We start from the raw sequence: 25,228 nt of genomic DNA, 5'->3' as shown, positions 1-25,228 counted from the left end.
GCATGGCGTATGGAAAAGCACACTGTAAGTAACTCGTGTGAGTACGTCACTTGTACTTGTACGTTTTGTGGTCATTTTTGGAATGGAGGGAAAAGCAGCAGGATGTTTGCAAGGAACCATCAAGAAGTGATATTTGGAATTTATGTTATCATTGGTTCAGAAAATGTTTCAATCGAATAATTACGTTGTGCGTTCATCACGGGATTTAAAAAGAATTATTGAAACCGTCAAATACAAATTCGAAAGTGTGTACTTTCAGATGCTTTATTTGGTTTAGCGCCAAAATGCACCATTTAGAAAACATAACCAACTGAAATAAACATAAAATTCACTTAAAAAAAAGTTATAACTATTCAATAAAGGCTCAAACATGTTGCTGTCTTCGGCAAAAACGTCAGATTTTTTATGTTTCTGCAAGAATAAACATTTACCCTTCTCTGTTCCAGATATTTACAGATTTTGTCACTTTATGCCCATTTTGAACAACTTTTTGATTAAAATGAACGAATTTTACTGAAAATAGAAAAAAATAATGTGTACCGTAAACTGGGGTGACTTTGATAGCCCGGGGTGGTACACAGCCCGGGGTACGGTACACAGTTTACGGTATTTCTTAAAGAAAATGCAAACTCAACATTTTTGAGGCAATAAAATCTGTTGAATCATCTGAATTCTACAAACTTTTGAATTAATGTGTACCCCGTTGGTTGGTCAAAGTCAAACTAAAAAGTAACGAACTGTCACTTTTTACCCGGCGCTCACGAACACTATCAAAACAAACGTTTGGTAGTGTGTGTGAACTCCGTGTAAAAGGGGTGTCAAATTAAAAAGTGACCCGGTTCGTTTGACAACAGTCGGTGTCAAACCATCGGGGTTTGAGTGTTTTATGGCCATTTTGTGACTTTCTATTTTTTAAACAGATACTAAAATCAACATACTCGAGAACAGAACAAAAAGTCTACAAGTACAGTATTTGTTCGGTAACGGGGCGTTGTTTAACTGGGCTGCTTTTTAACAGTACTTGTTCGGGGCGTTGTTTAACTGGGCTGCTTTTTAACTGAGCGCTCGATAACTGGGCCGTCGCCCAGTTAAAAAGCAAACAAACGTCAAAAAACCAAAACAAACGGAAATGACCGAGGGGTTAATGGATGCAAAAATCATGTTCAATAAATAAAAAAAAACTTTTTTCAAGCTTTTTTTTTTATTTTAAGTTACAATTTAAGAAATCTGAAAAGTAAGCATTATAAATAAATTTGAGTTACTTTTATTTTTATATTTTATCTGGAAACTACGTGCATCGGTGGTCCCCTCGTTATTTTTTGTTCAGCCCAGTTAACGAGCAGCATTCGGTGACTGGGCTACGTTATCAGTCCAGTTACCGAACAAGTACTGTACTAGATAAAATACTTATCTGTCAAGATACGAAAAATATATAGCGTAATAAGGCTTTCTAGGCCCAGTGAATAAAATATATAATTTTACCCAAAAATGACGAACTCCTCGTCACAGTGTCCTGGTGATCGAGCTCGAGCTGTCACTGCCCCTTTGAAATACGTTGGCTGACATATCGGGCGGTTTGTCAAAAAAAACCAGCTAGAAGTCGCCTGAAAGAATACTTTTGCTAGAAAGAGACAGAAAATCTGATGCAAACAAACCTCCCAGCTGCCATGTAAACATACTTTGAATGTGTTGGTAAATTTCTGACTAGAAAACCTTATAGAAAGGAACAACTCGTCTCTTTGTATCCACAGTAATGCATTCTGCTAAAACGCTCAACCAAACCACAAAATTTGTTTATTTTTTTTTACAAAAACATAATGGCTCTAAAACATTTCATGAACAAAACATTTTTTTTTTAGACGGGCAACCAAATAATGACATTGTCAAAGTTTGAACAAACAGTTTGTTTGCTCGCAAACTTGCTTGTCTAACTCGCAAACAGTTTGTCAACAAACTTTTTCAAAAACAACATGGCGGACCAGGTTTTTTTGTTTGTTTGTCGCAGTCTAATATCTCCTTCAGCGGATGAAAGAAAAACAAACAGGAAAATTGAAGTTTTCAAAGTTTCAGACCTACAAAAATTAACAAAAATTACTGCGCAGGCTCAACACGGAGGGAAGCATGAAGTTTGGGGTCCCCATAAACACGTACACTTTGAATTTTTCAAAAATATTTAGACAGGACCGAATGGTTTTTCTCCAAACTTTGTATGAATTTTTATGTCCAAAAATTATATTACCGAATCCTGTTAATGGATATTTTCAATTTTTGGATATATTATGTAAAATATTACAAGGAATCAGAGACAAATATTTTCAGATATGAGCTGTTTGGTCCTGAGACCTTCAAATCCGCAAATTTAATTTTCATAGGACCTTTTCAAGTATTTAGCTAGTTTTTTCGGTCCTCAACCTATTGTTCCTTAAAATCTCAACTAATAACCTTTCTTTTGAAATGTGGCGCTCTAAAATTGGTTCAGCCGTCCCGGAGATACATTTTTTTTTTTTGAAAAATGTGGTTTTTGCGAAAATTTACGAAAAACGTCATTTTTTGGAGCACCCTGTTTCGGATATGAGCACCCTAATCGCCAAATGAAAAAAATCGGGTCTTTTTACTTTGGCCGAAGAACTCCCATGCCTAATTTGAGCAAAATCGGAGCACTTTTGATTTGGATACTTCCTGTTTACGTGGAATCGTTGTATAATCGATTGTAAACTAATTGGAATACATTGTTGAACGTTTATGTTTGCATTTTAAAATGGGGACACTTTTGGGTTTTTACATTTTTTTATTATTTTTTTTGATAAATAATTTAATTAAAGCTCGACGCAAAAAAATCATAATAAAATTTATAATAGCCTAAACATAAAAGTAAATCCATTCAATGTCAATTTTTCCAACCGCAGAAAAATATTTTGTAGGATCAGCCTGTACGAGGTTGATTCAACAAATTTTTTGTTGTTATAATCAACGCCGATTTTGCGTTGAAACGGTTGAAACAAAACTTGATTTCCGCAATTCCACAAAAATCTTTTGTTGTTTTGAAAAAGTTGCTTTGACGTTTAGTGTTGATTCAACACAAATCTTGATTTTCAAATCAACAAAACGTTTTGTTGCTTCAAATATGCCTTATTTTTCTGCGTGCAATAGTTACAATTATTTGATAATTTGGCGCCACCGCTCAACGATGTCGTCAGAGCCCAAACGTGACACCGCCAACGACCAGGTTGTTGTTTTCGCGCCACGCCAATAATAAACTGACGCATTCACGGAGCTCTGTGCTGTGGTGTGTGGCTGCCAATATTGGGCAAATATCCGCCCGTTTTGCGCAAAACATCATGCACTGAGTTGGCAAACAATAAGCACCCGTTTTGCTGCTTATCTCCATTATCACACGACCGCAGGCCGCCGCCGCCGCCGCCAAGTCATCACCGATGATTTTTTTTTATCGGGGTTGAACTTGAAAAACAACCTAACTCATTGCAGCGATGCGATGTCTCACTCTTTCCGATTGACGCAAGTTACATAGAATGGTGGCATATGTGGCATATTTGCCAAGAATGTACTGTTTGCGTTGTTTTTGTACGTTTGCACGAGGCAAAATGTTTACCTTCCAAGTACTGCTAAGGTGCACCCCAGATATAGATAAAAAAAAAGTGTGGCGAAATTCTAAAAAAAAAAAACAGCAACAAATATTTGTGTTTCTTACACCAGCCAGCCAGTTCAGTTCCACGAATGCCCGTGATTGAGCACCAACTGGGCGGTGGGAAATACCGAAAAACGTCCAGCTATTTCTGTTTTGCAGGGTCGCACGTGTCGCGAATCAACCGGATACCGTCATGCGGTATCTCTCTCTGGTACACGATGGCGCGCAGTAATTATGATAGTCGACGGCGGGAGCTTCTCTATTTGATGGCTCACCGTGAGTTTCACGTGACAACGTAATTGGATTTTAAAAGGGGATTTTTTTTGCGCGCGCCAGAAATGAGATAAACAACTCTATCGAACTTTACAGCATAAGCGCCAAATAGCTGCCATTCTAAAAAAATGATTTTGTATTCAACTTTGTATCATTTAAAGCTGATTTTTTTTTTTAAAAATACGTATATTTGAATTTTCGAAAAAAGGGGGACTAAAAAAGACATCTTTTGAACCATAATAAAAATGTCAAAAAACGGACAAAAAATTTAAACTAGTTTGAAAAAAAAAAGTGATAAGTACTGTACATTTTAGGCGATAAAATGCACAGTTCTTAAGCTATAGTCACTTTTTGGTTTGTATCTCCGATTTTGTTTTCATTTTTCATTGCATTTAAAAAAAACTAATGAAAAGAACGCCGTGAGAAATATTTTTGAAAAGCTGACCAAATTTCGTACAATTTCTCTATGAGACTTTGAAATTTGGAGAGTTAGTTTTTGCGATACAGCATAGACAAACAGACGTAAATCAATGAACATTTTTCTCAAAAATCCAAATCACAAAATGTATTAGTGACTAGCTCTATCTGGTGGCCAAAACAAAAAATAAATACATCGATATATAAAAGTTTCCAATGTCTGTGGATTCTTTTTGCCGCTATTTGCAGCCATTCAAAGAATTGGAAGGGATGAAAATTAGTTTTTCCAGATGTCACCTCATTAGAACGTAATTTTTAACTGACTGAAATCTCGAAAACTGTTGGTTATGGTGACAAGAAAAATTGAAAAATTTTGAAAGTCTTAAGAGATACCTTCTGGCTCGATTCACTAAATAAAAATGATTGACTAAGCCAAATCGGTTAAGGTGCGACCTATTAATCGTTGAAGTTTGTATGGGGAAAAACAAAAATAAAAAAAAACATTAAAGGTGGCGTTAAATGTGTCGTATCATTGTCAAGTGTAAATTCTTATGTAAAATTTTATGACAAAAAATCCTACCGAAGACCGCAAAACGTTCCGAGTTAACCCTGATAAGTTATTAGCGATTTAAAGAAGACATTTTTGTATAAAAAGAAAAAGGGAAAAGAAAGAAAGCTACTTTTAACCGATTTGGCTCAAAATTGGATTTTGACCTAAAAAATCGAACCAGAGGGGTATCCCTGATGAAGATTTTTTGATTGACATCAAATTGACACCCTACTGTTGGTTCAATTTTCAGTGTTGAAAACTTGTAAAATTTTGTGATCATCTCAATAAAAATAATTTTTAAATTTTATAAATTAAGCGTAAATTTTGAAAAGATCTATGAATAGAAAATTAGCTATATTTCATTTTTGAGGCCAAATATTAAAATTTAGATTTTATGTTTATTGAAATGATTGATAATTACAGGCTTAGGTAACACTTAGGAAAAAACATTTTCATAGATTCTAATTCTTAAGGAGCTATTAGGCCGATGCAAATATTTAAAAAAGTTTTTGTCCCTCAGCCCTGGCTGAGGTCAAGGGGGGGGGGGGGGCAAAAAAATAAAAAAATATAAAAATTTAAATAACAAGCCATAGTCTTCACATTTAAATGAAAAAAGTGTTTTAAAATGCATTTTTCACTAGTTCAGTTGTTTTGCAATCATTAGTTTTCAACAAATGTAAGATCTGACAAAAACAAAAATTGTACCGAAAAAAAAAATTTTGCATCGAAAATTTTCAAAAAATCTTAAGATTTTTTAATAAACCCAAACATGCTAAAAATGATTTTAAACGCAGGAGAATGTATTTTAATTTGATTTCAGTTGGTTGCACTTGAATTTTCATTGAAATTTTGAAGTTTATTGTAAAATTATTTTTTTTGCCCCCCGATTTTTCGGGCCAATTTTGAAGGGGGGGGGGGTGACAAAAACTTTTAAAAATATTTGTACCAGCCTTAGACTATGGCAAACAAACTCGCATTTTTTTGTGTTTGACAGTTTGCCAAACTAACAAAGCCAAATGTATGCAGGCTGGCGTTTGTGCGAACATATGCAGGCAAACAAACAAAGCAGGCAAAAGTTTGTTTGTTTGACATAGTCTAATACCTTCTTAACTCGTTCCCGCCCAGAGCAAAATCGAAATTTTTCCGTTTTTCCGCATTCCTCGAAACTGGATCGACCAAATTGGATAAAATTTTAATGATTATTAGTTAATATTCTATATTAACTAATGCAGGTTGAACCAGATTAAAAAAAATTAAGGGTTGCGGAGAAATTGAATTTTGAAGCCAAACATTGGTGGTGCTCTGGATTAACCATGGGCGTTAGAGGGTTAAGAACTCCTTTAGTGAGGCTGTAGCTCAGAAACTGATTATCCGATTTTCAAAGGAAATTTTCTCATCTTTAAAAAACGGTGTTGGCTTTTTTATGAAGGAAAGCCAACTCCGTATCAAAAAAAAAGAAAAAATGTTAAAATTTCTAAAATTATAACCATAAAGTGACTATAACGCGCACTTTTTAAAAATTCTGTTAAGTTGTATTAGATTGCAAATTTGATTTAGCCTTCAAAAATAATTGATTTTTTTAACACATTTTCGATATTTTTTTAAATCTCATGTTTCTAAAATTCATATTTTTTCAACAGATTTTGCACCATCTAGGGGAACAGCATCTAATTCCAGCGTGCCTCTAATGTTGGCAGGTCAGAACTTTGACATTCAATTAAAGCTAATTAAAAGCTTTTTCAACTGAAATCGAGTTATAAAAAAATCAATGAGAAGTGAGCAAGCAAGTTTTTATCAAAAGTTTTGCAAAATTAGTTGTTTAAATAGTGAAAATCAGCAAATTGGATGGAGTTAGGAGCGAGTGCTTAACCTGCCAAACATACGAGAATTTACCCTAGTACAAAAAAGTAAAAAAAATATTTTTTAGGGTGTTACTATTTTTTCTGAAAAGTCCTAATCAGGGTTGCCAGATAAATCTAAAAATGCCAGATTTTTCAAGTGACAACCAGAGTAATGATTAATCCTAATCTGAGCCAGACATTGACATATTTCAATATATTCTTAATTTTTTGCCAATTTTGAACATTTTTTTGGTTAAAATAAACCTTTTTAATTTAAACTGGAAAATTTTATTAAGATTATTTTAATGGCAATGTGAATTCAACCTTTATGAGGCCGAAAAATTAAACCACCCCAAGGTTTCATCAAACTCTTGAATTAATTCATATCCTCTCTCTTTTTCCCAAGTCATAATTTAAAAATTTTCGTCTGCCAGATTTGGTCAGTTTTTTTCCAATTTTCACCTGGCAACTCTGGTTCAAATTATAAGCTTCAACTTTGCCGAAGACACCAAATCGATCAGAAAATCTGAAAAGACTTGTATGGAAAAACTAATAATGCAAAATGGCTTCTTTTGACATAGGAAATGTTTTGACTCTGGAGAACTACTATCATACATTTGAATGCAAATCTGTTTGAACAAGTTGCGTTAACAACGAAAAACACCCGTTCTTCTCTAAATCACCGTTATTACTTTCCAAATCACAGCCTTCAGTAGGTGCGCTTGTTTTCGTTTCCAGCGTTCAAGTTCGTCGCAATCAACAGGAGGTTGAGGACACACCACTCCAGGCGTTTGTCTGATAAACAGATTACGTCACAACAAACAACTCAACACTCGTGGGTCGCAAAGGTGAAACCAAAACAACTCAATTATCGTGCGTTGTCTAAAAATAAGCTACCTGTTTTAATTAGTTTAACGCTAGAACCTGCGCTGGCACGGCTTAATAACAGATTGTAACTGTTGTTTTCCTCGCGGCTCAACGCTGCTCAACAACCCTACCCGACTTATGCAACACTTGCTCGATACTTCATCAGCACCAGAGTGCTGTACTGTGTGTACTTTTCGCGAAATCGTGCTGATTTTCCCTGACTTGCCAGTTCCCTCCGAGGCGCCTCCACACGCTGGTCGGTTGTTTTGCACAAACAACAACACTCTCCAGCTCTCGACATTGGTCGTCGCTGCTGCACATTCGCCACCCCGCTATACACGAGTCGAATGTATTTTCGTCTCACTTTGCTTTGCATTGCCTGGAACAGGGCAGTTTGTTTGCCTCGTTGGCGCGGGGAGATCCGTTCACTGCACCACTGTGTGGGTACCTCTATAGCTTAGTTTGTTGTACAGCGCCAGAGAGTTCAACGTCATTCCCTTCCATCCTCCGGTTCTTCCTTGTACGCTCTCACTCACTTGCCCGTTCCTCTGGACGCCTGGCGCGACGAAAATAAAGATACAAAAACTCTAAACTCGGTAGAACGCGCGCACGAAACACACGTCTACGTACACGTCTCGTACACTGCGGTTGAACCTTCCTCTTCCTTCGTGGCTTGTACGCTCTCTATACTCTATACAGTTGTTGTTCAGTTGAGTCATTGACTTGGCAGCATTGGCGGTTCATTTACATGTTTTGATTCTTATTTGGCTCTCCACAACCCCTCGGTTGCACCTGTATGGGTGAGCAGTTTGCATCGTACCAAGCTCACTTACACCAACTCACCGTCGTCGTCGTTGCGCATTAGTTGTGTTCACTATACTCGGTACCCGAGACTGCCTTTCTAGGTCATATCACTCTCGCGGAACGTCGTCGCAACGCTACGACTTTCTTCCGTTTGGAAAATTTCATCGCTGATTACGTCAATGTTACGGATGTTTTCCCCCTTGGACAGTCCTGCTTCTTGGTTCTTTGACACCTCTTCCAACCGTTCCTCGAACAATCGATACGACTTGACTCAATGTTTTGCCAGCAGCTATTGCGTCGCGTGTGCCTGGCAAAACGAGTGGCTCTCTGTTGTTGTTTGTTGTGGTGACCCCAAAACCATTTACGTCGTGAACAATTTTATCGCATAGTAGTTACCTTCACAGACAGCTGGAGTTGTTGTTTATGACTTGTTTCTCGTCCCCGATTTCATCAGAATGCTCCAACTGCTTCAGCTGATTCGACTACGCGCTCAGCTGACTCGACATTACACCAAATGATGAAATTACACGTATTTACCAACATTCACCACGTGGTCAAACCTTGGGCGCACTTTCGTGCCCTTCCTTTTGTCGTTATTTCCGCTTTCCATTCTTCTCTTGTTGTTGTTTCTTTAAAAAAAAACTGGTGAAAACTTGTGCTCTTCAAATTCCTTTGGCCGTTTGTCTGTGTGTCTGCCTCTTTGCACAGTTTATTATTCATTCATCACGGACGACGGTGTGTTCACTGGATATACCCAACTCGACGTTGTTGTTCTGTGTGTGGTGCTCTCCTGCTTTGGGTTTACCTTCCTCTTTTCGCTCTCGAGCTTCGTTTTCTTTACCGACACGGACTCTTTGTGGCACTGCTGGTGCTTTCTGTCTCCTTTAATATCGTTCGCAACTTCATAATGCGTAAAGATTACTGACCCCGTGCGAGGTACGCTGCGCTTTGTGCGCGCAAATTTCCATGAACACGTTGGTACAGGAATCTCCGCTCGCACTGCAAAACATTGGCTGTTATTCTGCATTCCTGGCTCTTGTCGCGCCGATTTATGTGGCTCCTTTGTCAGCTTCTTCGCCGCCGCCGCCGCCATCCAAGCAACCCTCGAGACACCAACCTAGAGCGGACCGTCCCTGCAAGCAGTCTATTTCTGTTTGTTTGTTGTTGTTTTGCCATCGCAGCAACTCAGGCGAACCACGGCGAACTGCTCTGGTACGTCTGCGCTTCACACAAACACGCCCGAAATCCCAGACTCTGTAATGGCCGCTCCTGGTTTCTTCTCCGATCGTCCTCCCACGTTCTGCTGCGCGAGATTCGCGCCCCAAACCTACGGGATTCTGACCACCTCCACTTCTTCGTTTTCTTGAACGCGATGTGCCCCCGCAAAGAAAAAAAAACTGCACGGGGCACTGAAAAGTTACAGTTATCTCACCCGCCTGCTTATCACTTGCACAGCAATTCTTTTTTTCGGCCGTTTTCATCCAACTTTTGCCCTGGTGGTTGGCCAAATTGGCTCCGTTTTTCAGCGCGTAGGTAAATGTCCGCATCTTTTTACTCCTCCTCCGTCGTGTTATTCTTCCGCTCGCCACCGAGACTACACACTTCGTTTTTTTTTCTGTCCGAAATGGCTTTCGTCTGCGGGGATTTTCAGCCCAGACAAAACAGCGCTCCTGTGCTTACCTGACGTTTTCCGGGTCCGACTCCTAGTTTTCCGCATGGTGCACAGTCTTAGCCGCAAATGGACGCTGGTTCGGACCGCATTCCGCGCAAAAAGTGACCTCTTTTTTTCGATTAAAATCCGCAGCGGACGGCCGCAGGTTTGCCTTCCGATTTCGACGAGCAGAAAAGTACGTTTTCCACTCTTGAATACACTTGCGGACGAAGTTCACTTTAGTTTTTTTTCGGGAGAGACGGAGAGTCCGAATCGGAGAGAGAATGACTGAATGAATTCATTCATTCGGGTTGTGTTGTTTTTAATTTTGTGTTGCTCAACCGCTTCATTCAGTCCTCTTGCAGTCAACACAGCCAGGTTTGCCAGCAGATTTTGACGAGCAGAAAAGTACAAATTCATTCTAGGTTTCTGGGAGAGTCCACCCGAGAATCTCAGAGAGATTGAATGAATGAATTCATTCATTGAGTTGTGTTGTTTTCAATGGAGCACCCGCAGTCGAGCAGTTTTTGACAGTTCGCTCCATAAGAAATACATTGTAGAAAAAGTTCAAGATGGTATGTCAGAGACATAACCGAAAGACATAGGACCAAACAATTTGAATGAGTTTTTGCTGGATTGCTTTGCTGGATTGCTAGTGAAATCTGGAATAAGATTATTTTATTTTGTTTCATAGATTTGTCGGCAAAATTGTCATAAATGTTCCCCCAAGGTGAACCTTCCATGAGGGCACCGGCAACTCCAGGTTGTGGTCACTACTGTCGAAATGGCCATTTGCAGGATCAATATCAAAACTATGAATTTTGATACCCATATTGCCACAACTCGTATGTTTCGGTTAATGTTACCCCGGGCCCCGGGAACCGGCTTTGAGGGCATCGGCCACTCCAGGTTGTGGCCACTACGGTCGAAATGTCAATTTTCATGTTCAGTATCAAAAACCATGAATTTTGATACCCATATTGCAACAACTCGTATGGTTCTGTAAATGTCCCCCCAGGCCCCGGGGGAACCTTCTTTGAGAGCAGCGGCCACTCCAGGTTTTGGCCACCACTATCGAAATGGCCATTATCATGTTCAGTATCAAAAACCATGAATTTTGATACCCATATTGCTACAACTCGTATGGTTCTGTCAATTTTCATGTTCAGTATCAAAAACCATGAATTTTGATACCCATATTGCCACAACTCGTATGGTTCTATAAAAGGCCCTCTGGGCCCCGGGGGAACCTGCTTTGAGATCACCGGCAACTCCAGGTTGTGGCCACTACTGTCGAAATGGCCATTATTATGTTCAGTATCAAAAACCATGAATTTTGATACCCATATTGCCACAACTCGTATGGTTCTGTAAAAGGCCCACCGGCCACTCCAGGTTGTGGCCACTGCTGTCGAACTGTCAATTTTCATGTTCAGTATCAAAAACCATGAATTTTGATACCCATATTGCCACAACTCGTATGGTTCTGTAAAAGGCCCTCCGGGCCCCGGGGGAACCTGCTTTGAGATCACCGGCCACTCCAGGTTTTGGCCACCACTGTCGAAATGGCCATTATCATGTTCAGTATCAAAAACCATGAATTTTGATACCCATATTGCCACAACTCGTATGGTTCTGTAAAGGCCCTCCGGGGCTAGGGGAAACCTGCTTTGAGGGCACCGGCCACTCCAGGTTGTGGCCACCACTGTCGAAATGGCCATTATTATGTTCAGTATCAAAAACCATGAATTTTGATACCCATATTGCAACAACTCGTATGGTTCTATAAAAGGCCCTCTGGGCCCCGGGGGAACCTGCTTTGAGGGCACCGGCAACTCCAGGTTGTGGCCACTACTGTCGAAATGGCCATTATTATGTTCAGTATCAAAAACCATGAATTTTGATACCCATATTGCCACAACTCGTATGGTTCTGTAAAAGGCCCTCCGGGCCTTGGGGGAACCTGCTTTGAGGGCACCGGCCACTCCAGGTTGTGGCCACTGCTGTCGAACTGTCAATTTTCATGTTCAGTATCATAAACCATGAATTTTGATACCCATATTGCCACAACTCGTATGGTTCTGTAAATGTCCCCCCAGGCCCCGTGGGAACCTGCTTTGAGATCACCGGCCACTCCAGGTTGTGGCCACTACTGTCGAAATGGCCATTATTATGTTCAGTATCAAAAACCATGAATTTTGATACCCATATTGCAACAACTCGTATGGTTCTATAAAAAGCCCTCTGGGCCCCGGGGGAACCTGCTTTGAGATCACCGGCAACTCCAGGTTGTGGCCACTACTGTCGAAATGGCCATTATTATGTTCAGTATCAAAAACCATGAATTTTGATACCCATATTGCCACAACTCGTATGGTTCTGTAAAAGGCCCTCCGGGCCTTGGGGGAACCTGCTTTGAGGGCACCGGCCACTCCAGGTTGTGGCCACTGCTGTCGAACTGTCAATTTTCATGTTCAGTATCAAAAACCATGAATTTTGATACCCATATTGCCACAACTCGTATGGTTCTGTAAATGTCCCCCCAGGCCCCGTGGGAACCTGCTTTGAGATCACCGGCCACTCCAGGTTGTGGCCACTACTGTCGAAATGGCCATTATTATGTTCAGTATCAAAAACCATGAATTTTGATACCCATATTGCAACAACTCGTATGGTTCTATAAAAGGCCCTCTGGGCCCCGGGGGAACCTGCTTTGAGATCACCGGCAACTCCAGGTTGTGGCCACTACTGTCGAAATGGCCATTATTATGTTCAGTATCAAAAACCATGAATTTTGATACCCATATTGCCACAACTCGTATGGTTCTGTAAAAGGCCCTCCGGGCCTTGGGGGAACCTGCTTTGAGGGCACCGGCCACTCCAGGTTGTGGCCACTGCTGTCGAACTGTCAATTTTCATGTTCAGTATCAAAAACCATGAATTTTGATACCCATATTGCCACAACTCGTATGGTTCTGTAAAGGCCCTCCGGGGCTAGGGGAAACCTGCTTTGAGGGCACCGGCCACTCCAGGTTGTGGCCACTACTGTCGAAATGGCCATTATTATGTTCAGTATCAAAAACCATGAATTTTGATACCCATATTGCCACAACTCGTATGGTTCTGTAAATGTCCCCCCAGGCCCCGTGGGAACCTGCTTTGAGATCACCGGCCACTCCAGGTTGTGGCCACTACTGTCGAAATGGCCATGTTTCATGAGAACCGCCACATCATGGTAACTTCCACCGGTCCGCTTGGTGCGCCTTTGTAAGAATTTCATCCTTCTGCTGCTGGTGGTTTTTCCTTCTGGTTGCTGGTCCTCTTCTTCTATTGGCTGCTGCTGCTGCTGCTCCGCGCCGGCCCGATGTGCACAGTTCGAGTGCTCGTTCCAAAGTGACTTGCTTTTGCGAAATTTTCTGGTTATATAGCGGCACAGCCGGAGAACGGCACAAAAGGGGCGCGGCCTCGAATGCATACGCTCGCTCTGATTGGTCATCTGTCCGATTTGTACTGAAAAATTACTCATTTTGGTTTCATGTTTTAAGTGCTTTAACTATGTTTAGTCAAACTTTCTATGTAGTTAAACGATAGCTGAAGTCTTCCCCTTTCGATTGGTGGTACAACCGTCTGGATTAATTCACACGGAAAAAAGATATAAGCGTTCGAAATGTCCCCTTTTTTTGAACGCTCAAATGTGACGCTTTGGATCGAATTTCTGAACTGGCCCCCCAATATAGTAAGTAGAGACATAGTCCTATGTCAAAAAGCAAAAACTGCTCGAATGGAAATGCTCCATTTTGTGTTGCTCAAACCTTGCAGTCATCATTCGATATTTGAGACTGTCATGTAGTGAATTGTAGGGCCGATGTTTAGTCGATCTCACTCGAATTTAATCTACATTTTTCACAGGGTTCTAACAAGCTTTTTCAACAGGTCTTTAGAACCAAAGACTGGTTCAACTTTCATAACTTTTTGCAACTTACTTTACTTTTAATGCTCGAACAACCTCCGGGTCTTGAGGTGTCTCCAGATGCGCTGCTACTCTCCAATTTCGCTGTGCAACATCCACATTTTTCGGATCTTCCTCCACTTGGTCCAACCACCGAATTAAATACCAACTTCACCATTTTGATGTTCTGGTTTGATTGGCGACGTATCTGGCCTACCGGATACGGCCAGCCTTGGTGACTTTCCGAATACTTGGCTTGCCATAGAGTCCATACATTGTTCTCACGTACGCCGCCAAAGATCGTCCTTGGAACTCGTCGTTCAAAAAACTCAAGGGCTTGCAGGTCATCTTCGAGCAACTTCCACGTCTCGTGCCCGTTAGAAACAACCGGTCTAATCAGTGTCAGTGTGGTGACCAGACCTTAGGATCTTGTGGAGTCCACAGTAGGCAGGCTTCGACTTCACCAACGGTCCGAGGTACAAAAACTCTTCAACAACCTCGAACTCGTCGCCGTCGAAGCCCGCTAGTCCCGTAACACCTTCGATCGATCGAGTCATACGCGGCTACGAATTTTTATTACGCGTAGCGAAAATATTTGGTCCATCGTCGATCTACCCTCCACGAAACCGGATTGGTACGTCCCAACAATATCCTTTGCTCGCTCCGAAAAACGACAGAAAATTATCTGTGGCAGCACTTTATATGTCGCATTGAGAATAGTGATGGTACGACAGTTTCCACAATCCAACTTGTCCCCTTTTTGTAGATTGGGCATATTACTCCCTCTTTCCACTCCTCCGATAGCTGTTTTGTGTCCCAGATATTGACAATTAGTTGATGCAGACAGGTCGCCAACTTGTCCGGGCCCATCTTGATGAGTTCAGCTCCGATACCCTCCTTCCGAGCTGTTTTGTTGTTCTTTCTTCTTGATGACATCCTTAACTTTTTGCCACTATTTACAATCTAAGTAGGCTGTCTGTTGCGGCGAATCATCGATCGAACAGACTGTGAAACTCGCGGATTTCTTGGACTGCCTTTCGGACAGATTAAAACACGGGGAAGTTCACTAAAACAAGAAAAACTTTCTCTATTCCGATCACTTTTTACAAAGTAGTAAAAAGTTTCGATCCTTCTTGCGACTGTCGTTTGCGTGCGACCATTCGCCGTCGCGCCGTTGCTTTTAGCTGTCAAAGTTGACAGCGCCGTCCTGTTAGCGCTGCAGGGGTGGGGTTGCGCACACTGAATTAAACTTGCGCAAATATGGTTGAAACTTCGAGGCATGGGCCGAACACTGTCCTTTCTAAAAGGAGGACGGTCAACGTCAACTTCATCTGGGATTTGACAAAAAATTGATGCCTTTGTGCTCTACTTAGCTTGCTGGGATTCATATAGGGACGTGGCGTTACATCGTGCTGCCATCTGGTTTTTTTAAGAGCAAAAGAGTGTAAAAGTGCTGAGTCATCGTCTAAAAATAGACGGCGTCCTATCTCGCCCAGCAAAATGAAGTCGATAAAGTAGGCGGGTCTAAAAATAGTGACGCCATCCTCCTATTGGTTATTGCGAGATAAAATCAAGTTTCTTTTTCGCTTCAACTGACCGGAGGTTAAAATCGCCGAACTGAAATTCAGCGTTGATTTGGCTGTGAACTCAGCTTGTTTTGTATATTTTCTAAAAAGTCAGCTGAAAACTCAAGGCAATTGTTAACCTTTGACAACAGTTGTTTTGTTTTGTTTTGCGGCTGTCATGTGGCCATAGAGCTTTATGACGTTTCGCGTACGCACAAAAGCGCACCATTTGATTTTGCTGGCTGACAAAACCTCACTTTATTTTCGTGTACAGACACGCAAAACATACGCACGTAGATTACTCTATTCTTTTGTGGTCATATCTGGAGCAACATTTGAAAGGGGCGGTACGACATTGCTCTTACGGCCTTTCATTACACGCGTTTAAATGGAACGAAAGGCCGTAAGAGCAATGTCGTACCGCCCCTTTCAAATGTTGCTCTGGATATCAACGCGTGTGAACTCCAATTAGTGATGCCCGCGATAATATCGTGAGTTAGCCCAAAAGAGCACAGAGCCATCGAAATCTAGATACCTGTTAGCAGATGTTAGGAGGAATGTACTAATTTTATTTGTTATGTGTTTGATTAAGTATAAAGCAGTTAAAAATATCCAAATATTTTGCAAGAACATGGCCAAAACTGCTGTCTAAATTCGCCCCTGATAACAGTATCGAAAAGTATTGCTTTTCGATACAAATGCTGAAAAATTTAAATTTTCGGCAATAAAACTTTATCTCTGCCACTTCATCGTAAAACTGCCTACCTTTCCTGTCCTCCTGGAGTAATAAAATCGCCTGCTTTTTATCACTCAACAAAGAGTACTGAAAAGTTTAACATGCAACTCATTAAAGTTGCTAAAAAGTTGATCTTTTCGAAACATTGGAAAGGATCTTGCAAACTTGTAACACTCACCGTATTTATCAAACTCTGCAGAGCCTCGTTGAATAAATGTACGACTGATGCTGAAAAAAATCTTTATTTTGCAACACATTACATAAACTTGTATTTTGTCCTAAATTTAGCATTCTTTCAGAAATAAAACATTTTTAATGTGTCTAGTAATTTGTTAAAGTACTTTATTTATCCTTTTTCGATGCTTACACATCGAACAAATTTTAAACCTTGATTTCTGTTCACAGTTACACACTTGAGTCATCGCTTATTCTTCTTCCCTTCAATCCTAGTACAACTAAATCAATACAACGCTATAATAGTGTCCATACTTTAAATAACTTTGTACCGCGACTTGTTGACGATGTGGTGAGACGCCTGCAGCTTCAGCAGCTCCTCCTTGATGAGGCGCGTAATTTCACGCTTCGCCTTGGTCACCGCCAGCTCCGAGCAGCTCTCGATCGCCAGATACAGCTTGCGTTCGCCCTCGGGCGGGTTCTTACCCGGCGGAACGTACGTACCGCGCACCGTAAGGCCCGCCTCCGAATACTCGGGGAAACTTATCTCCATTCACATTTAACTATCATTTACATATCATCACCCCCCCCCCCCCCCCCCCCCCCCCTACCCCCCCTCTCAACATCCCACTCCCCATCTACCTAATCTTACCCTCACCCCAAAATTCCCTACCACCACCATTATATTTTCCTATAATTCACCCCTACACACCCCATACAATCTTATCCTCCCCATACTAATACACTCCCTCCCTATTCCCCAAACACTACAAATTTACCTTACTAACTCTAATTATCTATCTCCCCACAACTCCCCCCCTTCTCCCATAACCTCTCCCTCCCTAAAATCTACCCACATCATCATTATTCATCAACCCCCACCCCCATTATTCCAACGCAAACCCTCCTCCTATTCTACACCCCCCAACTATCCCATCCCACTCCCTCCTACTTCTATATCAGCCTCCCTCCTCCTCCCTCCCCCTATTCCCCCCACCCCCTATTTATATAAATATTCCCCCTCTCCCCCCCATTTACTTCAACCCCTCCAAACCGTTCCCCCCACATCAACTCACCCCCCTCCCTCCCCCCCCCTCCCCACCCCCCCCCCCCTCCCCCTCCCTATCCCCCACCTCCCCCTCCTCCCCCCCCCTCCCCCCTCCCTCCCCATCCCCCCCCCCCCCCCCCCCCCCCCCCCCTCCCCCTCCCCCCCCCTCCCCCTCCCTCCCCCCCCCCTCCCCCCCGCCCCCCCCCCCCCCCCCCCCTCCCCCCCCCCCCACGCCTCCCCCCCCCCCCCCCCCTCTCCCCCCCCCCCCCCCCCCCCCCCCCCCCCCCTCCCCCCCCCCCCCCTCCTCCCCCTCCCCCCCCTCCCCACCTCCCCCCCCCTCCCCCCTCCCCTCCCCCCCTCGACCCCCCCTTTGCCCCGCCTCCCGACACAGGCCACCCCACCACCGGTGTGGACCTTCTTGCCCTGCTCCTCCTGCGTTGTCTTGTACGTTTCCCACAGCTGGCGCAGATCGTCCGGAATGGTACCGCCGGAGAGCTCGAGCGCACGGATAATGTCCCCCGAATAGCGGCCCTGCTCGTGCGTGAGGAAGGTCCACGCGAAACCTTTGTTGCCGGCGCGACCCGTGCGACCGCATCTGTAATTGGAGGATAAGTTTATAGGGATTATTTTAACATTATCAAACGTTTCTGATTGTTGAATCCGCAGCACCTCGTTGTATTACGCAACCAAATGTCCGAACTTTTCATTCATACCCGTCGGCGTGCCTTTCGAGCTGCGATGCTGTGACTAGGTCTTTCATGCAAAGGATGGTATTTGAATTGTTGAAGTACATTGACATTCTAGAACGTCAAATTTGTTTGGGAATTCACGACTTTTTTTAGTTAATGTGTAAAAATAATTTTAAAAAAAAACGACAATTAATGATTTAACACCCTGACACCGAGAAAATTACGTCCTTCAGGGAAATTTAATTCTGGATGACCATCATTTCGGAAAATGTCCATTCCAGATATCGTTAGGTTTTAGAATTGCCAACGTCCGTATTTTTATAATTCCAACCAACAATGAAATATTTGCCAAAATTTAGTAACGGGCTTAACATTTTTTTTTTATGTTTGAAAAAAAAAAATACCGGCGTTGTCAGATTCTGATCTTTAATATATTTGCGTCCATTGAAATAGTTTTTAAATATGTAATATATAGTGTTTAGATTTTCGTGTGCGGTGCCTGTGGGGACGCGCAGTTCCGTTTTGTCGTGATAAATTTCATTTCTATTGTGTCGCTGTTTGTGTGCATGGGGTGAGTGATAATTATAAATAGGTGCAGGGATTTTATAAAATGATCGTTATATTGCATTATTATATTTAATTGGTTCTATAACAACACTATATTTTACACTAAACAAATCCTACAAAACACGTATAATAATGTAAACAGGAGAGTTTGGTACGGTATGTCCACGCATTATCCACCGGAGATTCTGTGAAATGTGATCCGTTCTCAGAATCCTCTCTGCGTTAAACACTACGTAGTAGGGCTGGCCGCTTTAATTCTTGTAGTATATTTTCGGGTGCTCTCGGATGTACTGCAATTATTACCCAAGTAGCAATGCGCAAAATGCTCAAAATGATTAAGTTCAAAATAAGTTGCAACAAGGGATCAGAAAGCTAAGCTACAACAATCTTATATTTAGATGCCAAATATGTCACAACTATGTTTCAGCCACGTTTTCTCAGTGAAGCATCGTTTTAGACTCGAAAACAAATGCACTTGAAATAATATCTATTGCAACGTTTTCGCAACAAAAATATAACATTATTTAAAAAAGCAGAGTTTTAGTCGAAAGCTTGAGAAAAAAATTGATTGAGTGTTCGCGGATTTTTTTAAAATATTTTTCCAATCGGAAAGTTTGGTTTGTGTATTGAGTTTCCTCCAGAAAGGAATCTTTCAGTACGGCCCGTTTCAAAACAATAATGACAAGAAAAGTGCTTGGGGCGTAATATAATCCCAAGACTTTCCAGCATGCTTTCATCGGACTGGCTGCGTTTGTGTTAGATTCAGCCGGACCCTAAGATGACAGTTTTCGTGAGTTACGCGTATTCACCGCCAGATGGCCAGTGGGCCTCGTCGGAGTCCGCCCACCCAAGTAACATTTTAGGCTTTATCAAAGCTGTCACAACGGCTATAAAACCTATAAGCTAAAACCAACATTAAAACCACTAAGTCGTAACAGTCTCCCCAGAACCCCGATAAACCTCTGTTAAAACCCAAAAGGACCTTCGCAAAAGGTTGTCACGGCCTATTTATAACTGCTTTACAACTGAATCCTAACAACATGCTCAAAGCCTTGCTAAAACCTTTGTTAAAACCTAGTCAGGAGTTAAGGAAAAATGACATTTCATACGTCTTCAAACGTCTTATGCCAAATAGGTTTTATTATGGCAAAAATAAGTCTTTGTCTTGCCAAATGATTAAATGAAGATGGTTTGCAAAAATGGAGATGATAAATAATAGAAAAGCTTATTTCTCGCAATTTGTGGTTCAAATTCAGCTGCGGTTGGTTTATTGATAAATGTAGGGAAGATAGAGCCAAAAAAAATCAACTCGCTTCATAAAAAATCCTTATTTGTAATCATAATTTTTAAATAATGATAAAAAATATTTAATTGCAATTCTTTGAATTTTTTTTTCAAATTAGCATTAGCATAGCATAGCATTGGTGTCTACCCGTAGCTGCTACTTCGTTATTGACCAGGACCCCCAAACATTGCTCCGTGGACCACAGATGAAAAGTAGGAACCAATCATCACCCCTTCGCAATTTTCAAAGGTCCCTATCGTGCTGATCAATACCGACGCCGGCCACGACCAGTGGTAAGACACGGGGAAGTGGATGGGAATGTTAGCCGATACTTGAGTGATGGGACCGCCAAATCGACTGCGTCTCCGACAAAGAATCATAATTTTTAAATAATGATAAAAAATATTTAATTGCAATTCTTTGAATTTTTTTTTCAAATTATTTATAAACATCTATCGCTATATTAATTATATCAGAAATTCAGCATAAATGAGTGTTTTCGTCAAATTTAAATCAAATTTCTCAGTTCTCTATTTTTTCAACCAAGATGGCGGTCAATCACATTCAATCAGAACACGCGTTTAGCGCCATATTTATGCACTGCTAATTGGCCGCGTTAAAAGCTTTTTCAGGAGCTTGTGGTTTTAATTAAGCTTTTTGCATGCCTAATGGCACTTGACAGCTAAAACACTCTTGGTTTTAAAGAAGCATGCGATAAAACCGTTTGGCATGAAATTGTCATTGGATTTTCAAGACTCTATTAAAACTTTCATAAAACCTTAATGAAAGCCATTTAGCTTTTATTGTTACAAGGTTTCAAATACGAGGCATAAAACCCTGTTAGAACCTATTAATTAGCTCTTGCTTATTGGTTGCGGTGAATGCCCAAATAAAACTATTAAGCAATCAAGATGCTACCATAAAACCTTAATAAAACTAGGTGGTGGCTAGTTGGTTTAAAAATGTTACTTGGGCATTAAATACGCAACTCAAAATTTGCATGGAAATTTTTTTTTCGTGACCGCTTTCGCGGCACGCTCGCTTCAACTGTTCTAGACTAATATTTGAACGTGGCGTATCTCTAAACAAGTTTTTTAAGAAAATGAATCCAGATTGCAAACACTATATTTATTTAAACTATTCGCCATTTTCAAATGCTTGGCTAGATAATATCGAAGGCCGCCATCTTAGGCCCACTGAGCCCACAAAAAAGATGTACGCTCAGTTTGTATGGGAGCTGTCAAAATGCTCCCGGGATGGTTAGATTAGATTAAATTAGATTAGATGTATAATTTAGTGTTTAGATTTCCAAAAAAGTGCCCACGTGGTTAAGGACATAAAAACATTTTCATTTAATTTTTTGCTTTTTGGGTGTTATTGAATACCACTGACTCAAGGCGGTTTTAAAAACACCCAAAAAACAAAACAAAAATTGGACCTTTTAAAAAAAACTCTAGAATTATTTACCTTTATTAACATTCATTTTAGTATTGAAATTTTGAAATTTCTAAATATTTTTTTAACTTTTTGTTTTTTTTTATTTTTAAATATTTTCGAATTTTGAAATTTAAAGACTTTTAAATTTTTAAGTACTTTTTTATTTTTAAACTAAATCTTTTTAAAATGATGTTTTGATATTTTTTTTATTATTATTGATTTCAATATTTTTAGAATAATAAGTTTTTGATCTATGTTTTGTTTTATTTGTTTATTTTTGCAAGAATTTTTAATTCATTTTTTATTTCTTGATTTTTAAATTATTGAACTCACATTTTTTTTTAATTCATAAATATTTATATTAATGAATTAATATTAAAAAATGTTTATTTTTTTATTTTATTAATTTTGAAACCAAGCCAGGAAACCTCAACAATTTTTAACTTTTCTAAATAAAAAGGATTTCAAACTTAAAAAACATTTCCCTATTTTTGAAATCTTAATTATCTAAAATATTTATAATCAAGATATAATTTTAGTCAATATATTTTTTAGATTTTTTTTAAATTGTGATTTTTTTGAAAGTTTTAGACATTTCTAAATTTTTAGAAGTTCTAAAACTTTGAAAAAAATATATTTTTGAAATTTCTTGGGTTTTTTATGTTTAAAAGAAATTCTGAAATTCTTGAAATTTATTCAATTTTTAAATTCGAACACATCACGATTTTATTGATCGTCTGTCGCAGATTGTCGTAGGTAGAACCAAGAAATTAATTCGTTAAATAAAAAAAAAATACCAAAAAAAAAACAACTTCCAAAAAATTGTCGGTTCCTCCGTTACTGATCAGGTTCGGACCAGCTTAAGTTACAAAATTATGTGTTATTAGAAGTATCTGGGTAAGCTTGAGTACATTCAATGTTCCGATCTGTGTCCGAGTTTTCATGCCAAGAGTCGTTCCATTCCTCCAAAGTGTATCTCACCTTGCAGATTTTCTGTAACTTTTAAAAGCATTTAAAAAAAAACACTAACCTGTGCACGTAGTCCTCGTAGTGATTGGGACAATCGTAATTAACCACCAGAATCAACTGCTTCACGTCCAGTCCTCGAGCCGCCACGGAAGTCGCTATCAGCAGCTTAACCCGTCCCTGCTTAAAGTCAATAATCGTAGAATCCCGATCGAACTGATCGATACCACCGTGCAGACTCATACACGGATACGAAGCCTTCATCAGATCTTTAAGCAGGATGTCGGCGTTCTCCTGCTTGTCCACGAACACGATGATGCTGCCCAGCTCTTGGTACAGTCCGAGCAGCTCGAGCAGCTTGAAGAACTTGGCGTCCTCTTCTAGCACCACCACGTGCTGTTCGACCTCCTTGCAAACCACCGACCGTCCTCCGACTTGAATCTCGACCGGTTTCTTCAATATCCGCCGTGCCAGCGCCTCCATCTGGCGCGGGAACGTGGCGCTGAACATGACCGTCTGCCGGTCCGGCCGGATGTTGTCGATGATGCGCATCACCTGCGGCTCGAAGCCCATGTCGAACATGCGATCGGCTTCGTCCAGCACCACGTACGTTACTCGGCGTAGGTTCGTAACGCGACCGGAATTCGCCGCTAGCATGTCGATCATTCGGCCCGGCGTGCAGACGATGATTTCCGCGCCGCGTTTAAGTTCGGCGATTTGCTCGGAGATGCCGGTGCCCCCGTAGACGCATACGGCGCGTAGATTGAGCGATTTGGCGAACTTTTTGATGTCCTTTCCGATTTGCATGCAGAGTTCGCGCGTCGGGGACATGATGATCGCGATTGGGCCTTCGGCTTCCTCCAGCGGGGGTTGGTCTAGCACGTGCCGGAACATGGGCAGGATGAAGGCCAGCGTTTTGCCACTTCCGGTTTTGGCGATTCCGATGAGGTCTCGGCCGGACATGACCGCGGGGATGGCTTGACACTGGATTGGGGTGGGTTTCTCGAAGCCTAGCTTTCGGAGGACGTCAAATTCTTTGCGGGTGACTCCGCAGTGGGCCCAGGTCCGGATCGGTTTGGGGCAGCCTTTGCCTTTGACGTTGATGCCTTCGAGTTCCGCCTTGTACGCGTCGACTTCGGTTTGGGTCATTTTGGCAATCTCCGGGACTTCTACGTAGAAAACCTTACGGAACGGAAGATAGTTGATTCCGGAATGGTCTATTTTGGCGAGTTCTTTCTTCTGCTTGTTGGCCAGGTTGGCCGCAGTGTCCTTAATGTCTTCCTGCTCCTCCTCGGAAGAGTACTCGAGTCCGTCCTGGTTTTGCTCAATCAGTTCGCCCTTTTTAACCGTTTCCGTATTCTTCTTGGCTACTCCGGTAATAATTGTAACTCCCGAAGAGGTCGCAGCCTTGCCTTCCGCCGCCTTTGGTGCCGGTCCCGTAATCTTGTTGACCTTCCTCACCTCCTCATTAACTTCCTTCATAAACGCGTCCAACGGATCGACATCGTCCTCCCCGTCATTGGCACTACCCTTGCCCTCTCCATCATCGTCATCGTCCTCCTCATCATCCTCCAAGCTCCACTTCTTCGGAACGTTTATTCCCGACCCGCCACCAGGCTTCTTAATTTCAACCTCCTTCCGCTTCCTCTCCGCTCTCCACCGTTCGATCCGTTCTCGCCGTTTAATCATCTCCTGTTCAAGCCTTCGCTGCTCTTCTTCCTTGTCCATCGGACCGGCCAAATCGAACGATTCCTTTTCCTCCTTGGGCTCCTCTTTCGGAGGCTTCTTAACTTCCTTCTCCACGAAGCCCGGCGGCTTCTGGTCAAATTTGGACTGCCGGAAGCCGCTACTGCCGCTGCTGGAACCTGCTCCACTGCTGCTGACGCTTTGTGCACTAAAATAAATCATAATCATTATCACACAAATCAAGTCCCAATCAGCACAAACTTACTACTTGGTCGCCTGTTCCCTCAGCTTCTCCCGCTCCCGCTCGCGTTCCCGCTTCCGTTCGGCCTCCCGATTTCGCTCACGCTCCAACTCCCGGTCCCGTTCCCAGTCGCGCTGCTCCCTGTCACTGCGGTCCCGTTCCCGTTCCGCCTTCCGGTTCCGGGACGCCGACGACGAAGAGCTGCTACTGCCTCCTCCGGAAATCCGGAACGACGTTTTGCCGCTACTACGCTCACTGCCCCGGTCTCGGTCACGATCGCGGCTCTTGGAGCGGCGCTTCTTCCGGTCCTGCGGGCTGCGCGATCTGGACCGCCGGTGGTCACCCCGGCTGCGAAATGGGAGAACCGATTGCTGTAAACATAACCTAACAATCCGGCAAAGTATTGTTCTTAGATTTTCAAGAGGAACTTACCCATTTTCGCCTGGTCTCGTCATTGCGACGAATTTAGATTATGTTAAAAACAGTTGAACCTTGAAACTGTATTGAATTTCACCTGATTTTCGTGGAAATATTGGAAAACTGCAAACGTTGAACGATTTTTTCGGCTTCAAAATATCAACAACACTGAAAAGTTATGACAGTTGGTTACACCGTTGTGGCATCGGTTCGATTACTCCGCAAAATACACCGACTTTTTAGTTCTAAAATTTTAGTACTAGGGTAATATGCATCAATTTGATCAAGGATTTGAACTTATTTTAATAGTCAGGACCCGGTGCTTCAATCCCCGTTACAGTTTATATGGAATTCCAATAAGAATGTAACAGAAAAATCAGGCTTCGGGTCCAGACTGTTAAGAATTTTTTTTTTTCTCA

General features: G+C 41.7%; 2 protein-coding genes across 2 annotated transcripts in view; both read right to left on the bottom strand.

Moving 5' to 3' along the window:
- LOC120414150 (phosphatidylinositol 4,5-bisphosphate 3-kinase catalytic subunit beta isoform) overlaps nt 1–10,243 on the bottom strand; it is a 34,117-nt gene extending 23,874 nt beyond the window's left edge. The window contains exon 1 of the mRNA XM_039575187.2: nt 10,079–10,243. The gene's annotated coding sequence lies outside the window, so the exon portion shown is untranslated. The remainder of the gene's footprint in view (nt 1–10,078) is intronic.
- A 6,376-nt stretch (nt 10,244–16,619) lies between these two features.
- Nucleotides 16,620–24,984, bottom strand: LOC120414153 (probable ATP-dependent RNA helicase DDX46). The gene is made up of 5 exons (XM_052711670.1): nt 24,825–24,984; nt 24,417–24,740; nt 22,530–24,359; nt 17,901–18,116; nt 16,620–17,015 (listed from the first exon to the last, which is right to left on the bottom strand). The coding sequence occupies exons 1-5, from the start codon at nt 24,845–24,847 to the stop codon at nt 16,790–16,792; spliced, it is 2,619 nt and encodes an 872-aa protein (XP_052567630.1). The 5' UTR covers nt 24,848–24,984; the 3' UTR covers nt 16,620–16,789.
- Between the last annotated feature and the right edge of the window lie 244 nt (nt 24,985–25,228).

Source organism: Culex pipiens, chromosome 1 (genome assembly GCF_016801865.2).
Source record: "Culex pipiens pallens isolate TS chromosome 1, TS_CPP_V2, whole genome shotgun sequence".
Lineage (NCBI taxonomy): Eukaryota > Metazoa > Arthropoda > Insecta > Diptera > Culicidae > Culex > Culex pipiens.
This window is presented reverse-complemented; position numbering and strand designations above follow the sequence as displayed.

What these genes read in the sequence shown, in the direction of transcription:
- LOC120414153 (XM_052711670.1), bottom strand. Translation starts at nt 24,847, where the DNA reads ATGACGAGACCAGGCGAAAATGG. An exon ending in ACGAGACCAGGCGAAAATGG is followed by an intron (nt 24,741 to 24,824) that starts GTAAGTTCCTCT and finishes CCCATTTCGCAG; the next exon opens with CCGGGGTGACCACCGGCGGT. An exon ending in TACGAGGACTACGTGCACAG is followed by an intron (nt 18,117 to 22,529) that starts GTTAGTGTTTTT and finishes CTCCAATTACAG; the next exon opens with ATGCGGTCGCACGGGTCGCG.